The sequence below is a fragment of the Pleuronectes platessa genome, chromosome 20 (genome assembly GCF_947347685.1).
Source record: "Pleuronectes platessa chromosome 20, fPlePla1.1, whole genome shotgun sequence".
Lineage (NCBI taxonomy): Eukaryota > Metazoa > Chordata > Actinopteri > Pleuronectiformes > Pleuronectidae > Pleuronectes > Pleuronectes platessa.
This window is the reverse complement of record NC_070645.1, coordinates 1,951,846-1,975,610: the sequence shown is the minus strand read 5'-3', so window position 1 is coordinate 1,975,610 and position 23,765 is coordinate 1,951,846. Positions and strand designations below refer to the sequence as shown.

General features: G+C 40.8%; 1 protein-coding gene and 1 long non-coding RNA gene across 2 annotated transcripts in view; both read right to left on the bottom strand.

Moving 5' to 3' along the window:
- LOC128425959 (phospholipid phosphatase-related protein type 5) overlaps positions 1-23,765 on the bottom strand; it is a 132,800-nt gene that overhangs the window by 4,794 nt on the left and 104,241 nt on the right. The window contains exon 6 of the mRNA XM_053412794.1: positions 6,893-7,027. Coding sequence (XP_053268769.1) covers positions 6,893-7,027 — 135 coding nt within the window. The remainder of the gene's footprint in view (positions 1-6,892; positions 7,028-23,765) is intronic.
- On the bottom strand, positions 16,424-17,257 carry LOC128425961 (uncharacterized). The gene is made up of 4 exons (XR_008333207.1): positions 17,159-17,257; positions 16,987-17,055; positions 16,790-16,884; positions 16,424-16,659 (listed from the first exon to the last, which is right to left on the bottom strand). It is a non-coding gene; the product is annotated as an uncharacterized LOC128425961 (long non-coding RNA).

Below are 23,765 nucleotides of genomic sequence, written 5' to 3'. Positions count from 1 at the left end.
GAAATATGTCTATATATCTCCATTGATGTGGATTTTCTCATCGTTTACATTTATATTGGAGTTCATATCTACTGTACGTGGTAGTTTTTGTAAAAATAACAGAAATTATACACCCTTCAAATCAAGACGTTGAATTAAGGCCAACGAGTAATTTGTAAAATTTTCCACAAAGCAGATACGACGATTGTGTACAATCGTCGTAAGCATTTATCCTTCAGGAGAATTATACTTGCGTGATAGCTTGCGTGATAGCTATATGACTGTGACATCTCCCAGCATGTGGTCGGGACATAAAACCATATGCGTTCACTTTACAAAAGATTCATTTTTTTGCTGCTCCGAGGTTCCTTCATGCCACGACATTTTGTTCACTGTGGTTGGTTTAGCTTCCAGGCGTCTTTAGGCTGAGCTATTTTAAGAGTGGGTAATTTCCCAGCAAGCCTGTCGTAACTGAGGTGAGAGTGTGAGCTTTTCTGCTCTTTGTCAAAAAACTGAGCAGGCTCTTTCAGCATCAGATAGAAGTTGTGTATTTTTTGCATCTCACTGCTAAATATGTATTGTGCGAGAGGATGAGAAATGACAACACAGCAATAGAAACAGAAAGAGAAACACACCACTCTAGTAAAATGAAAGTTGTATAACAGATTTCACTCAGATACAAAAGAGAAAGCAGAAAGAGGCACTTCAACCAAACATGCCAAATACTCTGGACACTGCTCGGCGGAATCTATCTCATCCTTTTTTTAGCTTCACTGGCCAGTGCGCCTGTGGAAAAGATGGCCAAACCAAAAGAGGGGAACTCAGTAGACCAACGTCGGACCAATCGACATACAAATGATGAAGGAAAATTTCCCCCTTATTACAGTTTTGCTCTGATTTTGGTAGTTGAGGTCATCATTACATGTCATTTAGCTGACGCTTTTGTCCAAAGCGACTTACATTTTTTTTTTACACTCAACATTTATGAGGGGCCATTTTAGGGGTTTAGTATCTTGCCAAGGACACTTAGGCATGCAGATGGGAAAGAGTGGGATTTTAACCGGCAACCTTCTTGTTGCAGAACACCCGCTCTATCCCCTAGGCCATGCTCTCCCATAATTGTTTGAAAAAACTGTATTTGCTGACATCTGGGAACATGGTGACGTCATTAAAAATAGGTCCGGCAGAGCATGATCAGACATGTTGAAAACAAACCCTTCAATCCCCAGTATCTAAGCCACCTCATTTGGAGGTCACTATTAAATTGAAATATCACAAGAAAAGAAAATGTTAACCCAAAGCATCTGTATAAAAAAAAAAGGCTAATAAAATAAAAATAAACTGTTAAGAAACTACAAATCCTCATTTTTCTCTGTACTAGATTTTTCAATGTCTGACACCTAGAATCTAGTTTTCCTCTGTCTTGCTGGTAGGCATAGCACACTAACCCGAATTTATGCATCCTGGCTAGATTGCACCTTTTACCTGTCAGTGCTGTATATGGTGTAGTGCTTGTGTGCTTGTTAAAGCACCGGTTCCTGACATAGACAGCCTCCTGGATGGCATAGTGCCAAAGACTCTTAGGTAGGTCACTGTCGATAAGTTTACATCTGGCAATCTCGAAAAGAGTGCGCCCTTCCCTTTCAGCTGTCCTGTTCTGGTGCGGGGAGTAAGGACAGGAAGTCTCGTGTCTGATTTTGTTCTTTCTCAGTAGTGTCTTAAACTCTCTGTTAGTGAACTCTGTCCAGTTATCTGATCTAATGCATTTTACAGTGCCATAAGGCGCTACATCTGCCAGGTACTTCTCAGTGGCCTGCACTACATTTCTTTTTGCTTTCAGGAAGTAAACAAACACTGCCCCCGTACACACATCTGTGAAAGACTGCATGTATTTGAAACCATCTATGGACTCATTGTTTACTGGACCAGCTAGGTCTGTGTTCACCAGCTCAAGTGGTGTCTTTACTTTTTCAGTCGGATCTCTGTTTCTCGTTTGAGTGAACTTTCCCTCAATGCACACTGCACATTCTTTATCAGGCCTACGCTTTGCACATTTTATATGCATACCTTCTGTTACATCCTGCAGCTTCAGAATATCCCCGTAATTGCAGTGACCCATCATCTCATGCCATGTCTGGACATCATAGCTGACATGACACACATCATCTACATCACACTCTGTTTGCAAGTATTACGTTCTCTTACATACATAAATATCAAACCTTGTGTCATCCGGCAACACTATGACATCTTTACCTTCGTCGAAGAACACTTTGGCACAGTGTGCTGTAGCAGACTTCAATGAGAAGAGTTCTTGGGGTAGGAGGGGATGTAGAGAGCGTTCTTTAAAGTCAGTGCACACCGGCGCCCCTGGCTGTTTATGAGGTATACCTGTGCGTCTCCCCTGCCTTGTGCCACCCCGACGGTTCGCTTCCCGTCTGCCAGCTCCATGCTGTGTCTCTACGGCTTGAAGGTGCTGTCGAAGCTCTTGAACTTCCTCCTGTCGTTGATGATGTGGGACGAGGCGCCCGTGCCCACGATCAGTCCCTTTCTCTGGATCTGCAGCCGTTGCCCTGAAGGTGTAGTCTTCTTCTCCCGCTGCTCTCCGGGCGCCATCTGGTTCACTACCTGCTCTACGGCCACCGGTGTCGCCATCGTGGACACACGCACACCGGGCGCTCAGTTCACGCTCCCTCTTTGTGCATGCCTTGTCTGCGTGCCCCCTGCTTTTTCAAAAACTACACCAAACTTTCTCTGCGCAGTCATCCCTTGTGTGGCCCTTTTCTCCGCACCGCCAACACACCATCTCCACTGGCCCTGTCTTTTTCATTTGCGCCGCTTGGGCCCTCAGCACCCTTTCTCCCGCCTCTTCTGCGACTGGGTCTGAGTCTTCTGAAGCCTAGAAATTCCTCAACTTTGCCTTGAACTCTCCGAGCTTCATGTCCACTGAACCATGCGTCACCATCAGTGTGAACGGCTTGTACTTCTCTGGTAACCCTTTCATGACCATCGCCATCATCAGTCCCTCACTCGGTGCTTCACCTGCACCCCTGAGTGCCGTAATGATCTGCTCAGCTCGGATAACGTATTCGGTTACAGTCTCGTTGTAAACTTTCTTCAGCGCCGTCATTGTTATGTACAGAGAGAAAATCCGGGGTCTACCTTTTCAGATGTAATGTTCTTTTAACACTTTGAGACTCTCTTGGCCCTTGTCCTTCGTGTCTCTGAATATCAGTCCCAAGCTCGTATTGTCAAGTAGAGTCGCCAATGCACAATAGGCGTCCGCATTCAGCTTGTCATCGTTAGCCTTTTCTTCCACCGATAGTGGTCCAGGGGGCTCTGTGAAGATCGTCTGCTTCAGCCCCACTCCGTGCATGAAGCACAGCATCCTCTCTTCCCAGAGTTCGTACTCCTCTGCTCTTCCGTCAAATGTGGGCCACTTGCTCTTGCTTCTGTTCGCCATGGCTTTTTGTGTTCGTGGCTCAGTTTGGCTCCTTTTTAGCCTAGCTTTAGCTTTCCGGCACTCCCAATGCTAAACTAGCTCTTTTGGGTAATCGTAATTCTGTATGCTAGCACATCCTTGCTAGCTATCGACTCACATATCCGTCAAACTTTAGAATCATTCTCGATTAGCTGGGCCCATAACCTGTTAACAGGTATGCTTCTTCCTTCTGCCTACCTGCACAGTGGAATAATAATTCTAACTGATGAACACAGCCGTGTTTCTTTAGCCATCTATCTAGTGGCGTATTTATTGAAGAACTGGTAAGAACAGGGTGCTCTCCGTGAGAGACAGGTACAGAGAGTGAGAGGGTGGTAACATCCCCTTATAAGGTAGTGGTGTCATCAGTCACACGTGACTCCATACCATATGTGGCGCAACAGCGCCTCCTCCTGAACAAATACAGTTCCATGCATTCATACACTTATCCACTTTCAACAGTTCTTTTGAATGTTTTACATATCCTGTAGTTTCCTGATGGTTAAAATGCTGACTGGAACATTTCGTTAAATAACCGAGGAGTAAAGTGAGTATTCATTTCTACATTGACCCTGTTAAGTTTGAAAGACTGTGTGAGCAAAACAACACAGATAGAAACAGAAAGTAAATGGTAAATGGATTTGTATTTATATAGCACTTTTCTAGTCTTAAAGACCACTCAAAGCACTTTAAAGTGGGTCTTTAAACTGCCATTTGTCTTCAACGTGTCTGATCATCTGTTTCTGTTGCCAGATAAAGCAATGAAAACAACTCGCCGTGCTGTAATAAACCAGGCTGTAATAAACCAGGCTGTTTTTGAATAATATCACCTCAGAGGACCTAACAGATCAAATGGTAGAATTACTGTTGTTCTAACTGCTGAAAACAGTGTTTATTAATTCATGTATGCTGTCATTTTTTAAATTTTAAACTGTTTTTGCAGGATTAAGATTTGGTTTTCAGTCCGCTCCGGGATGGAATGAGCACTTGTGTATTTTCTCTTAGAATAAAGGGTCTTTACATGTATTATCTTTGCCATGTGGTATTGAATCTTCCCTGTTTTTGTTCCCACTTGGTTGTACAATGTAAGACAACATCACCATACGTCCCTCTAAATGACAGCATGTGTAAGAGAAGGATGTCTTCGGGGAAAAAAACAGATACAGTGTCCACTGTACACTATGGAATGGATCTGAGAATAGCCGAGCTGCTTGGATTTCATACATCAGTCTTGGCAGAGGAAGAGCAGAGTGCACGCCTGATAAACGCTCTGCTAACTCATGGCAGCATTCCCAGTATCTGGTACATGAAAAACACAGGACAGAGGCGAGACCAGACCTACAGCACAAGCAGCCACTTGATCCACTCAGAACAGCACAGCACAGTTGTGTCCAGAGATATTTGGCAGAACTCAGGTGTTACACAAACTCATAGTCTGTTGCCTTTTGTTTCTGAGACGCTGGATCCAATCCAGACCCCGCAGCCAGCGCAAGAAGGCTGAGAGACGCTCCTTGATGAAGGAAGAATCCTCATCTTCATCATCTGTCTCCTGTAGCAGCACATGTGTGTAATCAAACAATTGGTCACACCCAAAATTCATATTTTGGCACTGCTACCTGTACATCCAGTTATGAGTAGTGGCTGTTTTTTTTGTCAGACAGTGTTTCTGAATCTCAAATGAGGGAAAAACAGAATGACAATTTTGATGGTCTTAGCTATAACTTGAAATGTTGGCAACTTTGCTAACATATAACCGAATGATGGAAAGGATGATTTTTTATTTTATTACACTATATATGTTGGTATAATTCTTTTACATTTTTCGGTTGATTAAGTTATGCTATGTACCTTTAAGAATGCATTTGTTGTAAATTAAATTAAATTAAGTCTTGACACCAGCCCTGTCTCTATGACCAGTCGATGCAAACACACAAACACTGAATGTGATATCTGAGTTTTTCCTTATTAATACATTTCCCAAAAGATTGTAATTTTGCGCTTTCACTTTATCATTAAAAAGTACTGAATGTAAATTATTTAGCATTGCTGCAACCTCAGACCGGAAGTAGAAAAAAATACGATCAGAAAGTTGACGCGATTCACCTAAGAATCATCATAATAATCCACAGATCGATAAAATTCCAACAAAATCGGTGTTGGAACATTGCTAAAGGTCCAGACGATCCAATCTAGTAACATAATCAGTCCAAAACATACTATTACATCAAAGAATCGCCACTGTCAGCTGTTGCATAATGTCAGCGAAAAGATCTCAAAATGGTGGCTAGCCATATCCTATTGGTTCAAGTGAGCTGTCAATCTAAACTTGACCCAATCGGAGCTGGCATGGGCTGGCATGGGCTGTCCACAGCCTGCAATAGCCAACGAGTCACCTTGTTGTTGGAAAGAGCCTGCCCCTCTTCTGACGTGTAAAGGCTGAGCCAATTGCAACCGATTGTTCTGAGGACTGGTGTATCGTTTAGCCAATGAAATTTCCCAAATTATGATATGCTGTTTGACGGGGGTAAAAAAAGGAGACTCTGAGCAAGTCAACAGTGTCCAGCTGGTGCCAGAGCTTCGTGCTTCAGTGTTTCGTCCCCGTCGTGACTGCTACATGTTGCTAAAATATATGAAAGATGTTTATTTGTATTCATTTTAAACCATATGACCGGTTTTGTCTCCTTTATATAAAAGTATGATTTTGAGTGTAAAATTAGCCTTTTTAGCCTGGTTGGTTACCATGGTTACAAAGGGTCCGTTGGAGTCTCCAAATGGCCTTTGTGAAAAACGCCTAGACATGCATTTTTATCAAATTTTAACTTGGGCTAGTCAAGGCTTCATGCTAGGGTCCCATTGTGTTTTCCAGCTTATAAGTCCCAGCTAGAGTCATCTGCAGGCATCTGTTTATTAAAAAATATTCAGGCGGAAATAAAACCTTCTACTTCACTGTGTGCCAACTGCTATTACTCAATGCCAGTAGCACTTACAGTGATTCTGTTGGGGGGGAGAGTTCAGAATGTTACCTTTCAAAAGAGACCAAGATCATGCATGTACTCCAAATGGTTCAAGAAATCCAAATGGTTCAATAACAGGCATTTTAGGCGAATCTCACCCGCCTCTTAAGAGGTAAAAAAACAGGAAGACTATTCACTCATTTCTAATTCCAGGCTCTAATTGTGTTTTTTGAAGAGGGGAAAGAGCACACCAATGTGACATGATGTAAACTGTTAATTCTTGAGACCAATCACTGTCAGAAGAAATCGGCCAATAGCTATTTTTTACAGCAACATCATTTTCAAATGAATATTAGTCTAACCATAACGCACAGTATGAGAGTACCTCACACAGATTGAAGTTATTCCAACATGGAGAACTGATCAACTTTGAAACATCCACAAACCTGACACAAGGTGTGTATTGTGTTGTACCGACCTGCGAGGCGATGTACTTCTCCAGAGGACTCTCCATCCGGCCCATGCTCAGCATGGCTGTGTTGGGCCGCTGCTCCCTGGGGGACTCCTCGCTCAGCAGTAGCTTGCCTTTGAAGTTATGGACCACACACACCACCTGCAACACACACACAGCAAATATGGTACACACGCACACAGTTACACGTGGAAGACACATGACGCCGACATAACAGATAAGGAAGATGTGAGTGTAACTGAATTTATAGCACTGACAGAGAAGAGTGGTTCAGTTGGTTTAACAGAGTAACCCAAGTATGTAGGTCACATATTTGTGTATTGGATTTTTCCTGAGGGTACTGCTGTAGCTATGATGGATGGGGGTGTTGCATCAGCTCCTCTAATAGGGACCAAAACTTGCCTTTGAGGTTCAAAATGAAATAAGCATTTCAAGTTGGATGAGCACAGATGAGATACATATAAACTGTGAGGGCTGGTACAATCGAGTCCTCTGCATTCCGACAGAGCATGGTGTCCTGGGAAGTTGTTTGGGGGTTATAGAACTCGCCTAAAGTGAATCACAGCAGCTCAAGGGAGGCAGTTCTACTTGTATTCTTTTTATTTTATCTTTCATTTACTTAATTTTGAATTATCATTTGAATAACACAAATATGCAACAAGCAGGACGTGAACACAAATTTAAACTCTCGCCCCATATGACACCAAGAGGAATCTAGGAAGTGGGACAGGACAGAACATATAGGGAAGAGGTCGGGGGGCTGTGAGGTGGTCTTATGCCCTGTGTCCCCCATGTTGTTAGGTGTAAGGTCAGTATGACTAAAACTACTTGATAAATACCTTGAGAAGTGCTGTTGCAGCACTGTGGACCTGCAACAGTTTTTAAGCTAATTTAAAAAGCACATCCGTTTTATGGAACAGCTCCTCACAAGCACACCAAAAATATTTCTGCTACATTCACATCAACAAGAAACCGAACGATAAGTTTGTTTTGGCTGAACACTAATAGAGAGACAGGGGGAGAAGATGTTGATGAAATAGATGCTCCTGTGTGGGCTCCAACAGCTGTAACAGCACATCTGTTGAAAACAAATAAAACCAGTTTCCTGTTTTAATTAGTGGCAGATTGGTGTATATCTTATGTACTAAACTGTTTAACAGGAAGTGGCACTGTCACGCCACACTAAGAATTTAGGATCCTGACTGCAGCCGAGACCTTTCTCTCTATAATTGCCTTGTCATTCTTTTATTACTGTTACTAAGTTACTGTTGGGAGAAAAGTGCTCTCAGAGTTCTGCTGAAAGACTTGATCCTGAGACCTGTGTCAAATGTTAGATACACTTGTGATAAGCTCCATGTTCATAGAGTCTGCACAGTTTTGAAGGCGTGAACTTAGTGTATATAATATTCTCAATAAATACATCATACATTTTCCATAAAATAAAACCTTTGAAGGGGCGGTTATGGTGCGTAACACTCTGGTTTTAGTTCTTGGGAATTTAATTATAATTGGGCGTCTAATACTAAAAATAAAATTAAACGGATTTTCAGTAAGATTAATATAGCAACATTTTGGCGATCACAGGATCATTAAACTGCTTACACACCACAGTCAATAAATATTTATGTACATATATTATTGTTCACAATGTATCAGCTGTTTCTGGAGTTTGTTCAAATATAAAAGCATATAAATCTGCAGATTGGTGTGATAATGTGAGCTTTTTTCCCTCAAAAGTTGAGGATAAGTGATGCTTGAACCACATTGCATAGGAAGACCCCAATTAGAAACAAATTCCTAGTAGTCTGTCTTCATTTTTATAGTTTTGATCTTCTGCAGCCACCAGACTTTTGAATTTGCATTCAACATCTACAGATCCTGCCTCCTACCTTCTGTTTTTCCTAATGAGCGATATGCTCATCTTAGCTTTACTATTCAAAAGGTTAACCAGACAGATATTCCTACCCCTCGCTGCAGAGTGTCTTGGACCAGAAATAAACACTTTATCCTCTAAGACATAAGCCTAAACCAGCAGGACACTGTCTCAGCAAAAGAAGAAGAGCCAGTCTGGGATATCCTAGTCACAAAGGGTCTAAGGTTTCCTCAGTAGCCACGGCCCCATGCACCACCCTCCACTTGAAATCCACACTAATATTATGTAACCCAGGTCTCATGACTTTAAAATTATTTAAAAAATATATATTTTCCGAACCGGAAGTGCAAATACTTCCGGTTCCGGCACTATAAATATCCGGGTCGAGAGGCGCACTTCCTCTTTGCTGGCTGAGCAGTGCGAAGGTGAGTTGTGTTCTCTGTGTTGTATAGGAGTAGTATAGCATGATGCTAGTTAGCCTGTGTGTGTTGACTGACTGTGTCCGTTAGCTTAATGCTAACAATGCTAACGAGCCCCCTTTGGGGAATCAGTGATCAATTAGTAATGTTTGTGTGTATTTACTTGCATTTGTGTTGTACTTTGATTGAATGTTTTGTTCTGTTAAGTCAATTATTTTATAATGAACAGTTAACCTTAGTCAAAGGTTTGTATGATTTTAAATGTAATCCTGACCTTTTGGACTTATTCTTTTATTTCCCTCAATGGCTCTTTGCTGGCTGAGCAGTGCGAAGTCTGAAGCTACCGGTAAATCGGCGTGCGCAGTGTGAAGCTACTGGTAAATCAGCGTTTGGAGCAACCGGTAAACTGATCAGCTCAAGTCAGGTTTTTACCCCCCATCTTTTTTATTTTTTCGCTGACAATTGATGGCAAGCTATCCCTGTATGGACTCTTAAGAACCAACCTTTCCCTACGAGCCTCCTTGCCCTGCGAGCGATGGGAGAGAACTCAACGTAACCTTTTTTCTTTTTCCCCTCCTTGGAACAACATTTTTGGACCAACAGACTTAAATTAACTGCAATCATATAACTGAATGAATGCATGGAGTGAATTAATGTGCATAATACAACTTATATTTAAAAGCAACCTTTTGTCTATGTGTCTTGGTATTCACACTAAGGGCTCCAACCGAACCTTTTAGCCCACACTTGTTAAAATTAATATTACTAAACAGACATCTTTAAGAAAAGGTCCTCAACAATGTTGCCATATATCTCATTATAGTCTATCTCTCGGCCTTTTAAACAGTTCTCCAGGCTTGAATGACGACAACAGGGGCTTTGTGAAATGTCCATCACATCTAGATCCTTGAGAAACAGGTGCTCCTCCCTGGCCAGATTCTCTGTAAAGCAGCACAGATGCAGTCCAGAGCTGCTGCTTATGATATAAAAACGATGGAAAAATCTGCTGCCAAGGTCAATCAGTCCCTTACCCCCCTCTGACACAGGTTAAAACAGCACAGCAGCCTGAGTCCAGTGATATCCTCTAAAGAAAATCTTAACCAGTATTTCTTTTGCAATAGTTATCGTGAAGTTCTACAACAATGAACTGGTCCCAGAGCATTGACGCAGTCAGGTTGTTAATTATTAAGGTCCTTCCCCTGTAAGGTAACTGGAGCTGGACCTACATCCATCAATCATCTTAAACCATTTCTTTGGAAGTCATTGCTCCCCAGAAAGACACCTAAATATTTTAAACCCTTTTTTGCTCAACTGCTGCCTTGCTAATAATAATAACAGAGGATGGTATAAGACCATCACACTTTAGAGAAGACGCCTGTTCATGTCGTGGTGATTTCCATTCAAGAATTTGAACATTACCCTGTTTGGTTATAAAAACAGTGATGTCATCTGCATACTATGTCTAGCTGAGTGTATTTATCTTCTAAAAACTCCCTGCATGCAATGAAAGCAGAGGATTATACAGTATTTACTACTAATGGCAGTGTAGGTTGTTCAGCAGAGCCAAACATTAATGGAAGTCTGTGGGAAGAGGCTGAGCGAGGGGTTGTCACAGACCCACTCTCTCTCCAGAAGCCCTCTAGTCACAAAGAAAGTACTGACCTTTCTCTGTCAAATGCAAGAGCGAGAGCGTGGATAATACAAAAAAAGAGGGGGGAGATTATCTTGTGTTGCTGCATTCGTTCAGCTGCTGTGAGGACACATGCTGTATCTGGGGCCCAATAATCATCACTGTGACTAATTCATGATGGTGTGCAGCACAGCTGTGAGGAAGAGACAAGCCTTGATGAAAGAACATAAGCTATAAAAAGTATTAACAGCCACGAAACCAAGAAAGGCAATTAGGTGTGAATGTAACAATCACACTGCAGTGCAGAGTACAGCTGAACCCTGACCCTGCTGGAGGTTGTTCTCTGATACCACTAGATCTTTTCTTCATCTCTGGCTAGCATCTAACTTTATTGTCAGGCCAAGAATAATCTGACTTTTGTTTTGTTTTCAGAACATGAATGAAATATCATATATCTTTCTGTCAATGATCTTTCATCATTATTTTTAACCCTAAATAATAAGAATAATAGCCTGGTGGTGGTCAGCATGAAGAATAATGGCTAATAAAGGCCATGCAGATTAACAGCTCACATTTACCACATGGAAGAAATTTTCTCAAAATGATGCCTTGAACAATGGTTAACTTAAACAAATTTGCTTTGCTGTCTCTCCTTATGCACATGTCTATGAATTACATGCTTACTCTTTATTACTTCATGATTATTCTGAAAACACTGAAATGATTTAAATCGTTATTTACCCAGGCTAACAGCATAACTGTCAGGGTAGCAATGTCTCGCAGAGTGTCTGGGCTGAAATGTTGGTTTTCTCTAATGTCATATTGATTTGTCTGGAGCCTACTCTGTTATGGGCATGCTGTGTTGTACATGGTCGGGTTTCTTGCTTGGCAGCCACTTCTAGACCTGCCCGGGAATTTTCTTTTATAAGAATTCATTACTTGTGCTTATAAAGTGCAGCTTGGAAAATATATTTATGTGAACATGTGTTTGCTTCACATGTGTCCATTGAACGAAATAAGACCTGCAAGCTGCAAACACATTGGGGACCAGCCCAGGCTATATTTAGGCAAAGTAAAAATCTTCATTTTCTTCTATAAGGAGTTTTAAGATTAAAAAGCAATGAATTGGCATTGAGTCTATTAAAAATTTAATTTAAAATGTTGACTGGGCATATAAGCCAGTATGGACACATACCTCTCTGTAAATAACATCACATCACCAGAATATTTACCCGAGCCACAGGATAATGTGTCATTTTTAAAATGGTTTAAAGTATCTTAAGCACATTTTATATTGTGTGATTTAAAGAAACAAATACAATTCTTATGAAAATCTAATTTTCCCCTGACACCCATTTACAGCTTGGGGAGAGAAAAGAGCAATATAAAAATGAAGGAAACTTATTGGGGGTGCCTGGGGTCCTCTTCTGGAAAGACAATTTTATTTAACAGCAACCTGCAATAGTCTAGATGACTTAGAATTGGGCTAATATGAAAACCAAGAATGCATAAACAAATTATTATAACCAGGAAAGGGGAGATAATCACGAAAGATGATTATTATTATTCGCATCTGAAATTATATCCATAAACAAGTTGTTGAATAAAATGGTAAACTATATGCTGCTAGGATAGAAATAAAGAAGTCGCATAAATAAAATAGCCTCAGAACACATCACAATATGATTTGGATAATCAAACCTGGTTTAACTATGTTAGACCCGAGGGCTGCTTTTCTCTATTCTCACAAGACATCCTCAAATGCAACAAAATACAAAGTGTTTGGATGAATGAAATGATGAATGAAAAGACAACTACAGCAATAACTGCTCTCGTTGTACAGTTACACAGGAATGAATCATCATAACTTAGATCATCATAACTTGATATGACTAAACTGATCATGTTACCTTTATTACATCATTTATTTATGTGCTTAGTTCAGTCTGCTCAATCAATAATGGGTTAGACGGAACCAACTCAAAAAGAAGTCTAAAACCATGAGATTTACATAATTTGTAATATCAAAGTATAGTAATCATTTGTTTTGCAACCAGTAAGATTGGAGACATGATCCACAGTCATCCTGGTCATCCTATGGAAAAATCATCACATGATCATTATTAAATTGCATTAATACAGATGAATAATAACTTATTATATAATAATGCCTGATTGGATCATATACAGTAGGGCTGCCACTGTCGACTATTTTACCGATCAGTCGATTAATCTAAACGATTCATTTTCCTCCAAAAAAATCTAATTGACCATTTCTGAAGTGCCAAGGAAAGCCAGGAGCCTCCTAACCACCCCCTGTTAAACCTTTGTGCAGTTCACATGGGCTGCGATGCGCCTCGCGCCATGCACCGATGGTTTCGGCGTCGAGTTCGCTTAATAATGTGCGTGAGACAGACTGTGTACTTATGTTGACATCTTTATTCGGGTCCTCACTTCCGTGTCTGACCCCGCCCCCCACATTCATTGCCTCATCCTATTGGTCCACAACATACCAACATAGGGGCTTCCTATTAGCTAACCGCCTCTCTTGAGTGACTATGGGCAGAAAAGGTCTCTGGTTCGACTCCATGGAGAAAAAACAAAAAGACGAACCTGGATTGATCTGTCCAAAAATCCAAGAGGATTCGCCCTGCCCTGTCTAGTGCCCCTGAGCAAGGCACTTTACTCCCCCAACATCTGCTCCGCGGGCGCTGTACATGGTTGCTCACTGCTCTGTGTGTCCTGCACCAGATGGGTTAAAAGCAGAGGTTAAATTTCCCTACCTGCATGAGTGTGCATGTGTTTGGGATAAATAAATGTATCTTAATCTTAACCTTAATCTTAATCCTACATGTCAATCAACTGTTGTGAATCAAATTGAACGATACCACGGTCTATTTTTTTCGCTCGCCGCAAGCGTATTGCGCCAGAAAACAATATTAATGACATATTTTATATGATATAAATTATTAAATATGCATCCCATACTTTGTATTCCCCTTATGTTGTCCTGGAGTTTTAATTTCCCCAATTTTCCCAATCACAAAATTAAATGACCCCCTCTGCCCATCCACTACAAGCACACAAGCAGATAGACAGAGAGAAAGAGAAAAGGAGGGGGGGGGGGGGGGGCTATGAAGACCGTCATGATTTACCCCCAAACCAGTACATTGAACGGGTTACATACAGCAGCAAGCGGAGAAAGCAGAGTCGCGGTCTGACCGGCGCTGAGAAATGTGTGCCCCATATGAACAGCCGGGCCCCAGCGCTCTTGAGATTAGGGCTGTGCTGTGCGGAGCGGAGCGGCGCAGCGCTACGGCGTCCGGTGTAAACCCAGCGTTACGTAGTGATATTGAAGAAGAACATAAATGCATAATTTGTGTGGGTCCGACGCGTCTGTTTAAAATATCGATGTCGACTCATTTTCAGCGTCGACGTCGACTAATCGCGGCAGCCCTAATATACAGCATCCAGGGTATACATTGTAGGGTGTTGACCGAAACTAAAAAAAAATTATTTCAGTTCTTATCAGTTCCTAAACTGCAAGGACGCTGTATGTATCTGCCAGGACCTGTTTATGTGATTACGTACATGGCTAACGTGGCTGAGAGGGGCCACGATAAACGGTCAAACTTCAGGCGGGTAAAAGTTAGCAGCAGGTTGGATATTCGCCGGATATTCAGTTTTGCAATCGGATTAATCCAGCAATCGGCTTAATCAACACAATTGCACTATATTACGGGTGTAGTATGTTGAGGACAGTATAGGACAGCGTATTGACAAAAAATCACACTGAAATTAGTTGTTGCTATCGATATCTGTGCAAGAACAGCGCTGTAATCTACGGTCTGGCTGCAATCTGTTTTAGGGACCGTCCACAAATTACACCCCACGGACTGGTGACATAGACGTCACCATGGAATTGTTTCAGGAAAGAAATCACCAATAATCAATAAAAACACATATTCTCATTCTGATTGCTGTAGTACTTGCCAGTGGGGGGCTTTTATTTACTACAGGTCATTATTTGTTGACATTTTGCATTATAGCGAATGAGGATGCAATTAAAAGTTTCAAATATTCACCAAAAATCAATGGAAATACGTTTTCGCATTCTGATTGCTGTAGTACTTGCCGATGGTTGGCTTTTACTTACTACGGGTCATTATTTGTTGAAATTTTGCATTATAGCGAATGAGGATGCAATTAATAGTTTCAAATATTCACCAAAAATCAATGGAAATACATTTACGCATTCTGATTTCTGTAGTACTTGCCAATGGTGGGCTTTTACTTACTACGGGTCAGTATTTGTTCATATTTTACATAATAGTGAAACAGGATGCAATTAATAGTTTTAAATATTCACCAAAAATCAATAAAACTAATTTTTTTCATTCTGATTGCTGTAGTACTTGCCAATGGTTGGCTTTTACTTACTACGGGTCATTATTTTTTGACATTTTGCATTATAGCGAATGGGGATGCAATTAATGGTTTGAAATATTCACCAAAAGGAAATTTTCACATTTATTATGGGTGACCTTTTTTGTGAAATAGGATGGGAGTAATTATGAAAAACACACAAAAGGCATTGTTAACAAGACATTTTTTAATAACAGATTAGTAAATATGGCTGTAGGCTATCTCTTAAACAAAAACAAAGCCCAGTGATGAATAAAAATACATTTTCTTATGCTTTGATGTAGCTGCCAGTGACCGTATTTCTTATAACATTATGGTATAATTTCTCAAAAATTCGTTGTCAAAATAGACATTCCCCTGTTTTGGTAACCCCATGTCCGTGGTTAAATAATGTCCCCTTACTTTGTATTTTTTCCCCTTTAATTTTGTTGAGCTTAATTTTCTTATTCGCTTTCTTTCGTTTTTTCAAACCCTAGAGGGTAGTATGGCCCCAAAATGATCCAACTTTGTAGGATAAACATGAACAATATAGAACAAGAACTGTCATGAATAGCATATGACCAATAGACTTAGACATTTTTTGATTGAATCTTCAAACATTCATGACTATTCCAATATGTATACCCCTATTATCTTAGAGGCAAATTTCACAATACCATGCAGTGTCTTTCTCTGGAACACTGGCAGCTGTCATTCCAAGGCAAGATGCATGGAACCATCTGTTGCATTTTCCGCATTCGATCTGTAGAAACCACAAACCCAGGCACATTAACTCCACGGTTTTTTCATGCAATTGATATTTTATCACTGAACTTGTGATACTTACCCAAAGAATGTCTTTTGTTTGGATTTCGAAGGCTGAAGGAACTTTCGTTCCGCATTGACAGCAGAAATCCATTTTGGACTCTGAAATTTTTTTCACATTATAAAAGAGCAGAAATTAACCTATGTGAACAGATAGCGTGTGTAATTTACACATTGATACATTTTAAATGTATCATCAATTAGACATTGTATAGTAACAACTATAGTTACATTACCTGCGGCAAGAAGCATCTCCTCTGCCATATCTTCTCTTAAACGTGCGATGTTTTTGCATTGAGAATCAATGTTGAGTTCCTCTGGAATTGCTGGAAAGCTTTGGATTATTTGTCTTGCCATCTTAACAGAAAATAACAATATTTGTGAATATATTAACAGCCTTTAAAGACAGTCATGATTATTGAAATGGAAGAATCTGACACATGAAGGTTCATGGGGATAAAACAAAAGGTGGTGGTTTGAGATGGTTTACTTCACCTCCATGACAAAGACTCCACAGCTAGTTCCATCTCTCTGTGTTGTGTGGGAAATGGTGGCAGGTTTCCATGCCAAGGTCAACCAATCCTTTTGTCCGTTTAGATTAAACCTTGTCCTTAAGTATTTGCTGTTAAAAAACAGAAGTGTGACCATTGTGTGGGCCATAGTGACTGATAAAATGGGTGCCGTAATTATCTGAAAATAATACTATGGGTACTGTCAACGGAGAGAGGAAGATGTAAATACAAATATTTTACCGGAAGCGTTTTGCTGCTTTCCTGGTCTCTTCCAGATCAATCTCAGGGTCAGCAGGATCAATGATGAATATTTGGCTTGTTGGAGCATGAAGGTACTGCCAAGGGATACACATAAAAAATCATTCACAATACATACATGATGAAAGAATGACCCGCCTATTACATTTAACTTTGGTTTGTCAACTTATTTTACTCACCACAAACTTCCAGTGGTTGTTGTTTACATTAACAAATCCAATCACACCATCGTACTGATCAAAGTCCACCTATGACATTATTTGATAACAAATTAGTTTCAAATTTTGAAATTCTTCAGAACAATGTTATCATTGTTCTGAGTTCACATATTCATAGTCATTCTGTACTTACGGTCTTTAAACTTTGCCTTGAGATTTGTGAGGTTTCTCCGAACAAAATTACACCAATGACGAAGTGATGCAACACATACAGTCGGCGCACACCCCCCATCCTTGAAAGAGTGGCTTGAATGAAAAACTCCATTGCCTAGAAATGCATTTGAGAAATAAATTCCCTTTTATGGACAGTAGGAATATTTTTTTTGCATATTAATGTGTGTGAAAAAAGCATGTTCACCTACCTCACCATTAAGCAGATTGTGTGGCCTTAGTGAGATGAGGTCATTATGCCTCAGGCAAATTATTGAGTTACCATGTTTTGTCCTAACAGTTGCAATGACAACCTCAGTCCCCTTCCTTTTCCAAAGAGTCTGTGTCTAGGTCAGGTAATAGGACAATGTCAACAAACCACTTATTCATTAAATACAATCAAACTATTTTGCAAGCACTAATCACAAATTACTCCCATAAAATCAACGAAGCAAATTACTTCATGAGTGGAAATTACACACACAGTGTGGAGAAATACATCAAAATAGATATAAATTAAGATGATTTAAAAAGATACATATATTTTAAAAACATACCTCTGACTCTTGTGCTTTTCCGCTTGATGTGGCTTCATGACTGCCTTCACCATCTTCACTGGCCTCTTCTGATGGCTCCTCAGCATTGCCAGAGAGTTCCTTGTCCGAGTTTTCACCAGGTCCTGGAACTGGACCTATTCTGCAACCTCTTTTTTTAGTTTTTCTTGGTGTAGGCATTGAGGTAGGGGCAGCATAATATTTTGACCTGGATTTAGAGCTGGTACTTGCTTCTATGTGATTTTTTTTGGCCCATGCCTCTTCTGAAAGGCTGATGTCGTTTATTTTGCCCTTTATGGAAATCAGCTGATCTGGCAGTTCATTTCCTAGCCTGTGCTCCACATACCTGCCATGAAGGGATGTGTGCATTTTTCTGAGGAACGCTCCAGGACGCATTCGTTTCTTTTTTAAAAGGATGTGGTTCTTCACAATCCCGAACCATGCCTCCACGTGGCAATTTGTGTCCCTCGTCTCCTTCTCCTTTGTCCCTGGATTGTTTGGGCGTGGAGCATGGCGTGACAGATCCCCCAACATCAGCCCACTCCAGAGTGGATATATGGACATGTATTTGTCCAGGAGTGTTTGGACTATGGCAGGGCAGTAGTAGAGATTGTCCTCCTCTTCATTTGGCTCTGAATCCACTGCTTCGGCAGCATCATCAGAGATGCGTCGGAAGACAGACGAAAACGGAGACGTGCCGACAATCGTCCTGGAATCGACAGCTTCAAGGTCTTCAAAGGTCATGAAGGTCTTTGCATCGACCTGGTCCTCTGACAATACATCAAAGTTAACTGACTGTATCATCTCTTTCAGCTCCTCCACACTGTTTATTACAACAGGTAAATTCCTTTTTGCAAACAAAATGATGCACAGGGCCCTGAACACCTGGATGGCCTCATTCAGACTTTGTGTGTTCTGCAGCCTGGCAAACACAAAAGTCAAAAATTCTCTGTGACCTCTATCAGTCACGTGCTTAGCAATGATTCCACTAATGGCCTTGAGCACATGCGCCGAGCAAAGGTGGAGCACAGTATACTTCTGGATGGCCTTCATCTGCCGTTTGCCCTGGCTGATGGCGAAGCATCTCCTCAAATAGGTGCAAATATTTTCCTTGTTAAAGGATGGGAGAACAGCCTGCATCAGCGCCCAGCTGAAGTCTGTCTCCACTTGGCGAACTGTCAGCACAGTGAATTTACGAACAGTGTGGAGAAACTGCAAGAGCCAGTAGGCAATCGAGGGTAGTGTGGTCGTTGGTTAGCATCTCTGCCACAGGCAAGGGGGGTGCACCACGACCATGTCCAGGTAAAACAAGTGCATAGTATAAAACACGCTTCTTCTGGTCTGGGATCTTGGATACCACACTCCCTGTGGCGTCCAGGTACAGTTTTACTGGTTCCTTCCTCCTCATATGTGCAACCAAAATCCCTAACCCTGTCTCACTGTACATATGAGTGGCAAATGGGTCGGCTTGAAAGTTCTGGATGTATCCAGGGAAATTAACAAAGTCTGTGTCACATTCTCTCATAATGTTCTGAGTGAGAAGCACCTCCATCACAACATTATCATGTAAGGTCAGACTTTTCCTGACTTCGCAAGAAATTGCATTTAAGATGCCTCTATTAACACATCTAGTCATGTTCCCAGCCCTTATATCCTCGTGAGGGGTTTGGCTAAGGAGTTTGTAGTAGGTGTTACTGAGCCCACCTTTGATTTTTTTTGAGCAATTTTCCCTCTCATAACGTTTGACGCCTGTCTTTTCCTGGTGTGTTGTTTCAGGTGACACACATTTCCATGGCGGCACACTGTCAAAAACACTTTATTTTCTTTTATTGAGGGTTTTTTTAGCCATTGTGAAAGTATAAACTGCTTTGCAGGAAGGAAATGTGCACACCGCTTTTGCATGAAAGTATGGACAATTTCTTTTTCTGCTATTTGCCGGTCTAATGTGTTGGTATTTAAAAGCAGGTACACAGCAATGATTTTGTTTGTGGAATTTATCATACAAAACATGTGTCCAAGACTGTTTCAATTTGTGATACCCTTTCTGTGGTCTAATTTTTTTCCAGGATTTGTTATCCAAACAGATTCGAAATCTTCTCGGGACAGTGCCGACCCTTCGGATTTTCCTCTGTCTTTCAGAAGACGATGGAGAGGCAGCATTGTATTTGGGCTCCTCTTCCAGATTGTTGAAGTCAGTCATTGCCTTGGATGTTTTAACCACAGAAGAATCTTCTGAACTATGATTACTGCCTTCAATCCTGTCTTCTAGGTGTCCGTGCATTTCTGTATCTGAATGACCAGAAAAAATCTCGGCCACAAACTGGATTTCCCTTTCTCTCCCAGGATGGTCAAATCGGGACGTCGGATTGGAGGATGGGGAGGCAGACGGAGAGGAAATATTGTGGTTGGGCTCAGGCAGATCTATTGCCTCATCCAGATTGTCCAATTCCGATATTGCCCTGGATGTTTGAATCACTGCCTCAAACCCAAGCGACCCATGTGACGCTACCTCTTTGTTTTCCGTCTTTTGATCTTTGGCAGTTGAATCTAGGCCTTTCATATTGGTATGATCACGGACTCTATCTCTGAGTCCCCTTCTATTGTTGTTCCATATCACCCACAACCAGTGTTTTGGGGATTTATCTTCATTTCCAAAGAGTGTTAGGCATAACTCTGACCAAACATCTGAACTGTAGGTGGCCCCGTGCAGGTTAACCAGGGAAAATTCACTCACCACGGCCTCCAAGCCGCCTGCTACCTCCCATAAGTCTCTTTGGGATGCTATCTTTCTCTTTTTTTGTTTCGTCATTTTCTAAATTGAAAGAATACTGTATTATTAAAGATTATTCATTTGCATGATGCCTTTACCTAAAGCAAAACAATGATCAATTATTTCAAATTCAAATTTCCTAAGAACACTCATTTGACACCAGTGACGGACTGGACGGTCTGGCATTCGGGCAGATGCCAGAGGGGCCGCGGACTCTCGTTGGCCGTTTGGGCCGGGCCGGCCAATCACGGGGCGGCATGCTTGTCATGTTCGCGCGTCCGCTTCGTCGCAACGCGGCCCCACATTATCTTGGCCCACTATCAAAGCTTCAAATTAGCCCTTTGTCACTAAATCCCTATCCATGCTATATAATAGGAAACGAATCAGTATTTATACCAGATATGAGTGTCTATATACTACAGTCATGGTTGCCCTTAATATTTACATCGGTCTACATTATTTTGTAGCCTTATTCAATCAGATGTTTAAAAAGTGCATGGTTTGAAATTGAAATACAACAAATCTGCCTGTATTTTTAAATGTATTATTGGTTTACAAAAGTTATATGAAGCAATGACTTCTAGGAATTTCAAAACCGAATCAGACCGCGTCTGCGTATAGGGGGTTGTTGAAAGTTGGAAGATACCACCAGTCTGCTGAGGTTACTATGAGTATGAACTATGAATCGAGGAATTAAGCGACAGAAGGGAGGATCGGAGAAAAGAGAGCGAAATCCAGGAAATTACTGTTTGCTGACTGTGAAAAATGCGCGAAACTGACCGATTTGTTTTTTAAGCTGCCAAGTGCAGGGAGTAAGACAGGAGGACAGTGAGGACAGTCAGTCTTCATGCATATTAAAGTTAGAGGGTTCATCACCAATGGGGCTACAAAAGTGAGTGTTATTTCCGTGCGTGTCATGTGGGCCCACACGGCACACGCTGGTGTGGGAAAAAGCCAGGGCCGTTTTTAATCCCAGTCCGTCACTGTTTGAAAATCACCCTACAACAAACTTGGTTGAAAACTTACTTGCTATGATTGGGTTGATTGATTAGCAGTGAGGAGGTAATGTTCTTTGCTCGGAATGTTGCTAGAGTAATGAATCAGCGACGACTAGAACCACAAGAAGACCAACAACCAACGATGTGCCCTGGGGTTGCCGCGCCAAAACCGTCAATTAACCAATGCGTGGGCAGGGCCGTAACACCAAATTCTGGATCCTCTAAACAAGTGGTCCTGATGGGCGGTGAGGGGGGTGTGAAGGTATTAAAAGGTACGGAAGCTCATTGCATTCTCAAGTATGAGACAATATCTCATAATTACTAGAGATGAGCCGGATACTCGGCTGAAACGAGTATCCGGTACGGATAAAGCACTTTTGCCGAGCACGAGTATTATACGAGTAATACGAGTCAATATCTGTGCTCGGACTGAATGAAAATCCTCACACAGCGTCACAGCGCTCCTCCCCTTCACACACCGCTCTGCTCACTCACTCAAAGAACAGCTCTCTGTCTCTCAGTCACTCAGGTTCGCGGGTCTTTTCCGTTAACGTTTAGGGTTTCTTCAGCTTGAAGTTTGTTTTTATTTCAGTTTGTACTTACTTATTAACCAGTAGAGTTCTGTTAAACGTGGGTTCGTTCAGACGTGGTGCTGGTAGAAAGCGACTCGCTCTGCCTGTCGGAGATTTTTTTTTTTTTTTTTTTTACTTTAACGGTTTAAACTTTTTTTAAACCGTCAGTTGGCTCTAACCAGTTTTATTTTACTTCACGCACTGAGTGTCTGACAAGTTCTAGGTAGTAGTGGTATAAAAAATATTACAAATTAAGCTACACACACACTCCCCCTCTCTGTCTCTCTCTTACACACACACACACACACACACACACACACACACACAGTGTGGAAATAAATTAAAAAAAATTCAAAGTTAAAAAAGAAAGTTATGTTGAGTATGAAAACACTTGTTATTACATTTCACTTCATAATTGCAACAGCATGTGTTGTATTCATTGTTACAAAACTTGTTCTGTAAATAGTTTGTTTGCTATTGATCTGAAGCTCAATGCTGATGCTGTCCTGTAATAGTTTTCTAATCAGCAATAAATATAACAATTTCTGATCAACCCATATCAATTGCATGCTTAAAATAACATACTGGTTAAAGCCCCGCCCATTTCAAGACAACCCGGCCCACTTCCGGGTTAAATCACACCCACGTCCGGGTTAGGCCACGCCCACTCCGAGTACGGATACGGATACAGATAATTGATATGGTTAACAGATACAGATAATGCTGTACCCGCTCATCCCTAATAATTACTATTATCTCGTAAATACTAATGAGGTAACATGTCATAATTAATATTATCTTGTAATTATTTCACAATAACGAGATACTATTTTGTCATTTCTATTATCTCGTAATTATCTTGCAGTGATATTTATGAGTGACTTTCTCGTAATTATGAGGTACTATCTCATGATAATGACATACTATCACGTAATTATGCAATACTTTTCTCGTAATTACAAGATAAGTATCGCATAATTATGAGATCAAATTAATATTTTTTTCACTCAAGTGAATGCAATAAGCTTCCCTAAAAAGGTATTAAATTCAACTTATGAATATCTGTGTTATCCCTGACCAAGCTTGGACTCAAGTGAGTTCAAAAATTCAAAAACACAGACACAATAGTCACATTGAAAGATTAACAAAGGCACTGATATGACAGTATCCAATATAAGTTCTTACCTTAGCTATGACCTTCTTTCCCCTCAAATTGGAGTTGCTGTTCAAGGTGAAGTCTTGATAGGGCTCCAAAATGCAGGTTTGTGGTGTAGGTTTCAAAGGTTATGATTGAACCTATCCCTAGTTTTCTTTAGAGGTTTGAAACGCAAAAAAACGGCATGTCTCTATCATGATGCGTTCCAAAGACAGATGTATTTTAATCTTTCTATTGAAATTCCCTTGACTAATTTTTTTGAATCATTAAATTTGGTGAATATTCAAAACTATTAATTTCATCCTCATTTGCTATAATGCAAAATGTCAACAAATAATGACCCGTAGTAGGTAAAAGCCCACCATTGGCAAGTACTACAGCGATCATAATGAAAAAATGTAGTTTTATTGATTTTTGGTGAATATTTGAAACTATTAATTGCATCCTCATTCGCTATAATACAAAATCTCAACAAATAATGACCCGTAGTAAGTAAAAGCCCACCATTGGCAAATACTACAGCAATCAGAATGCGAAAAT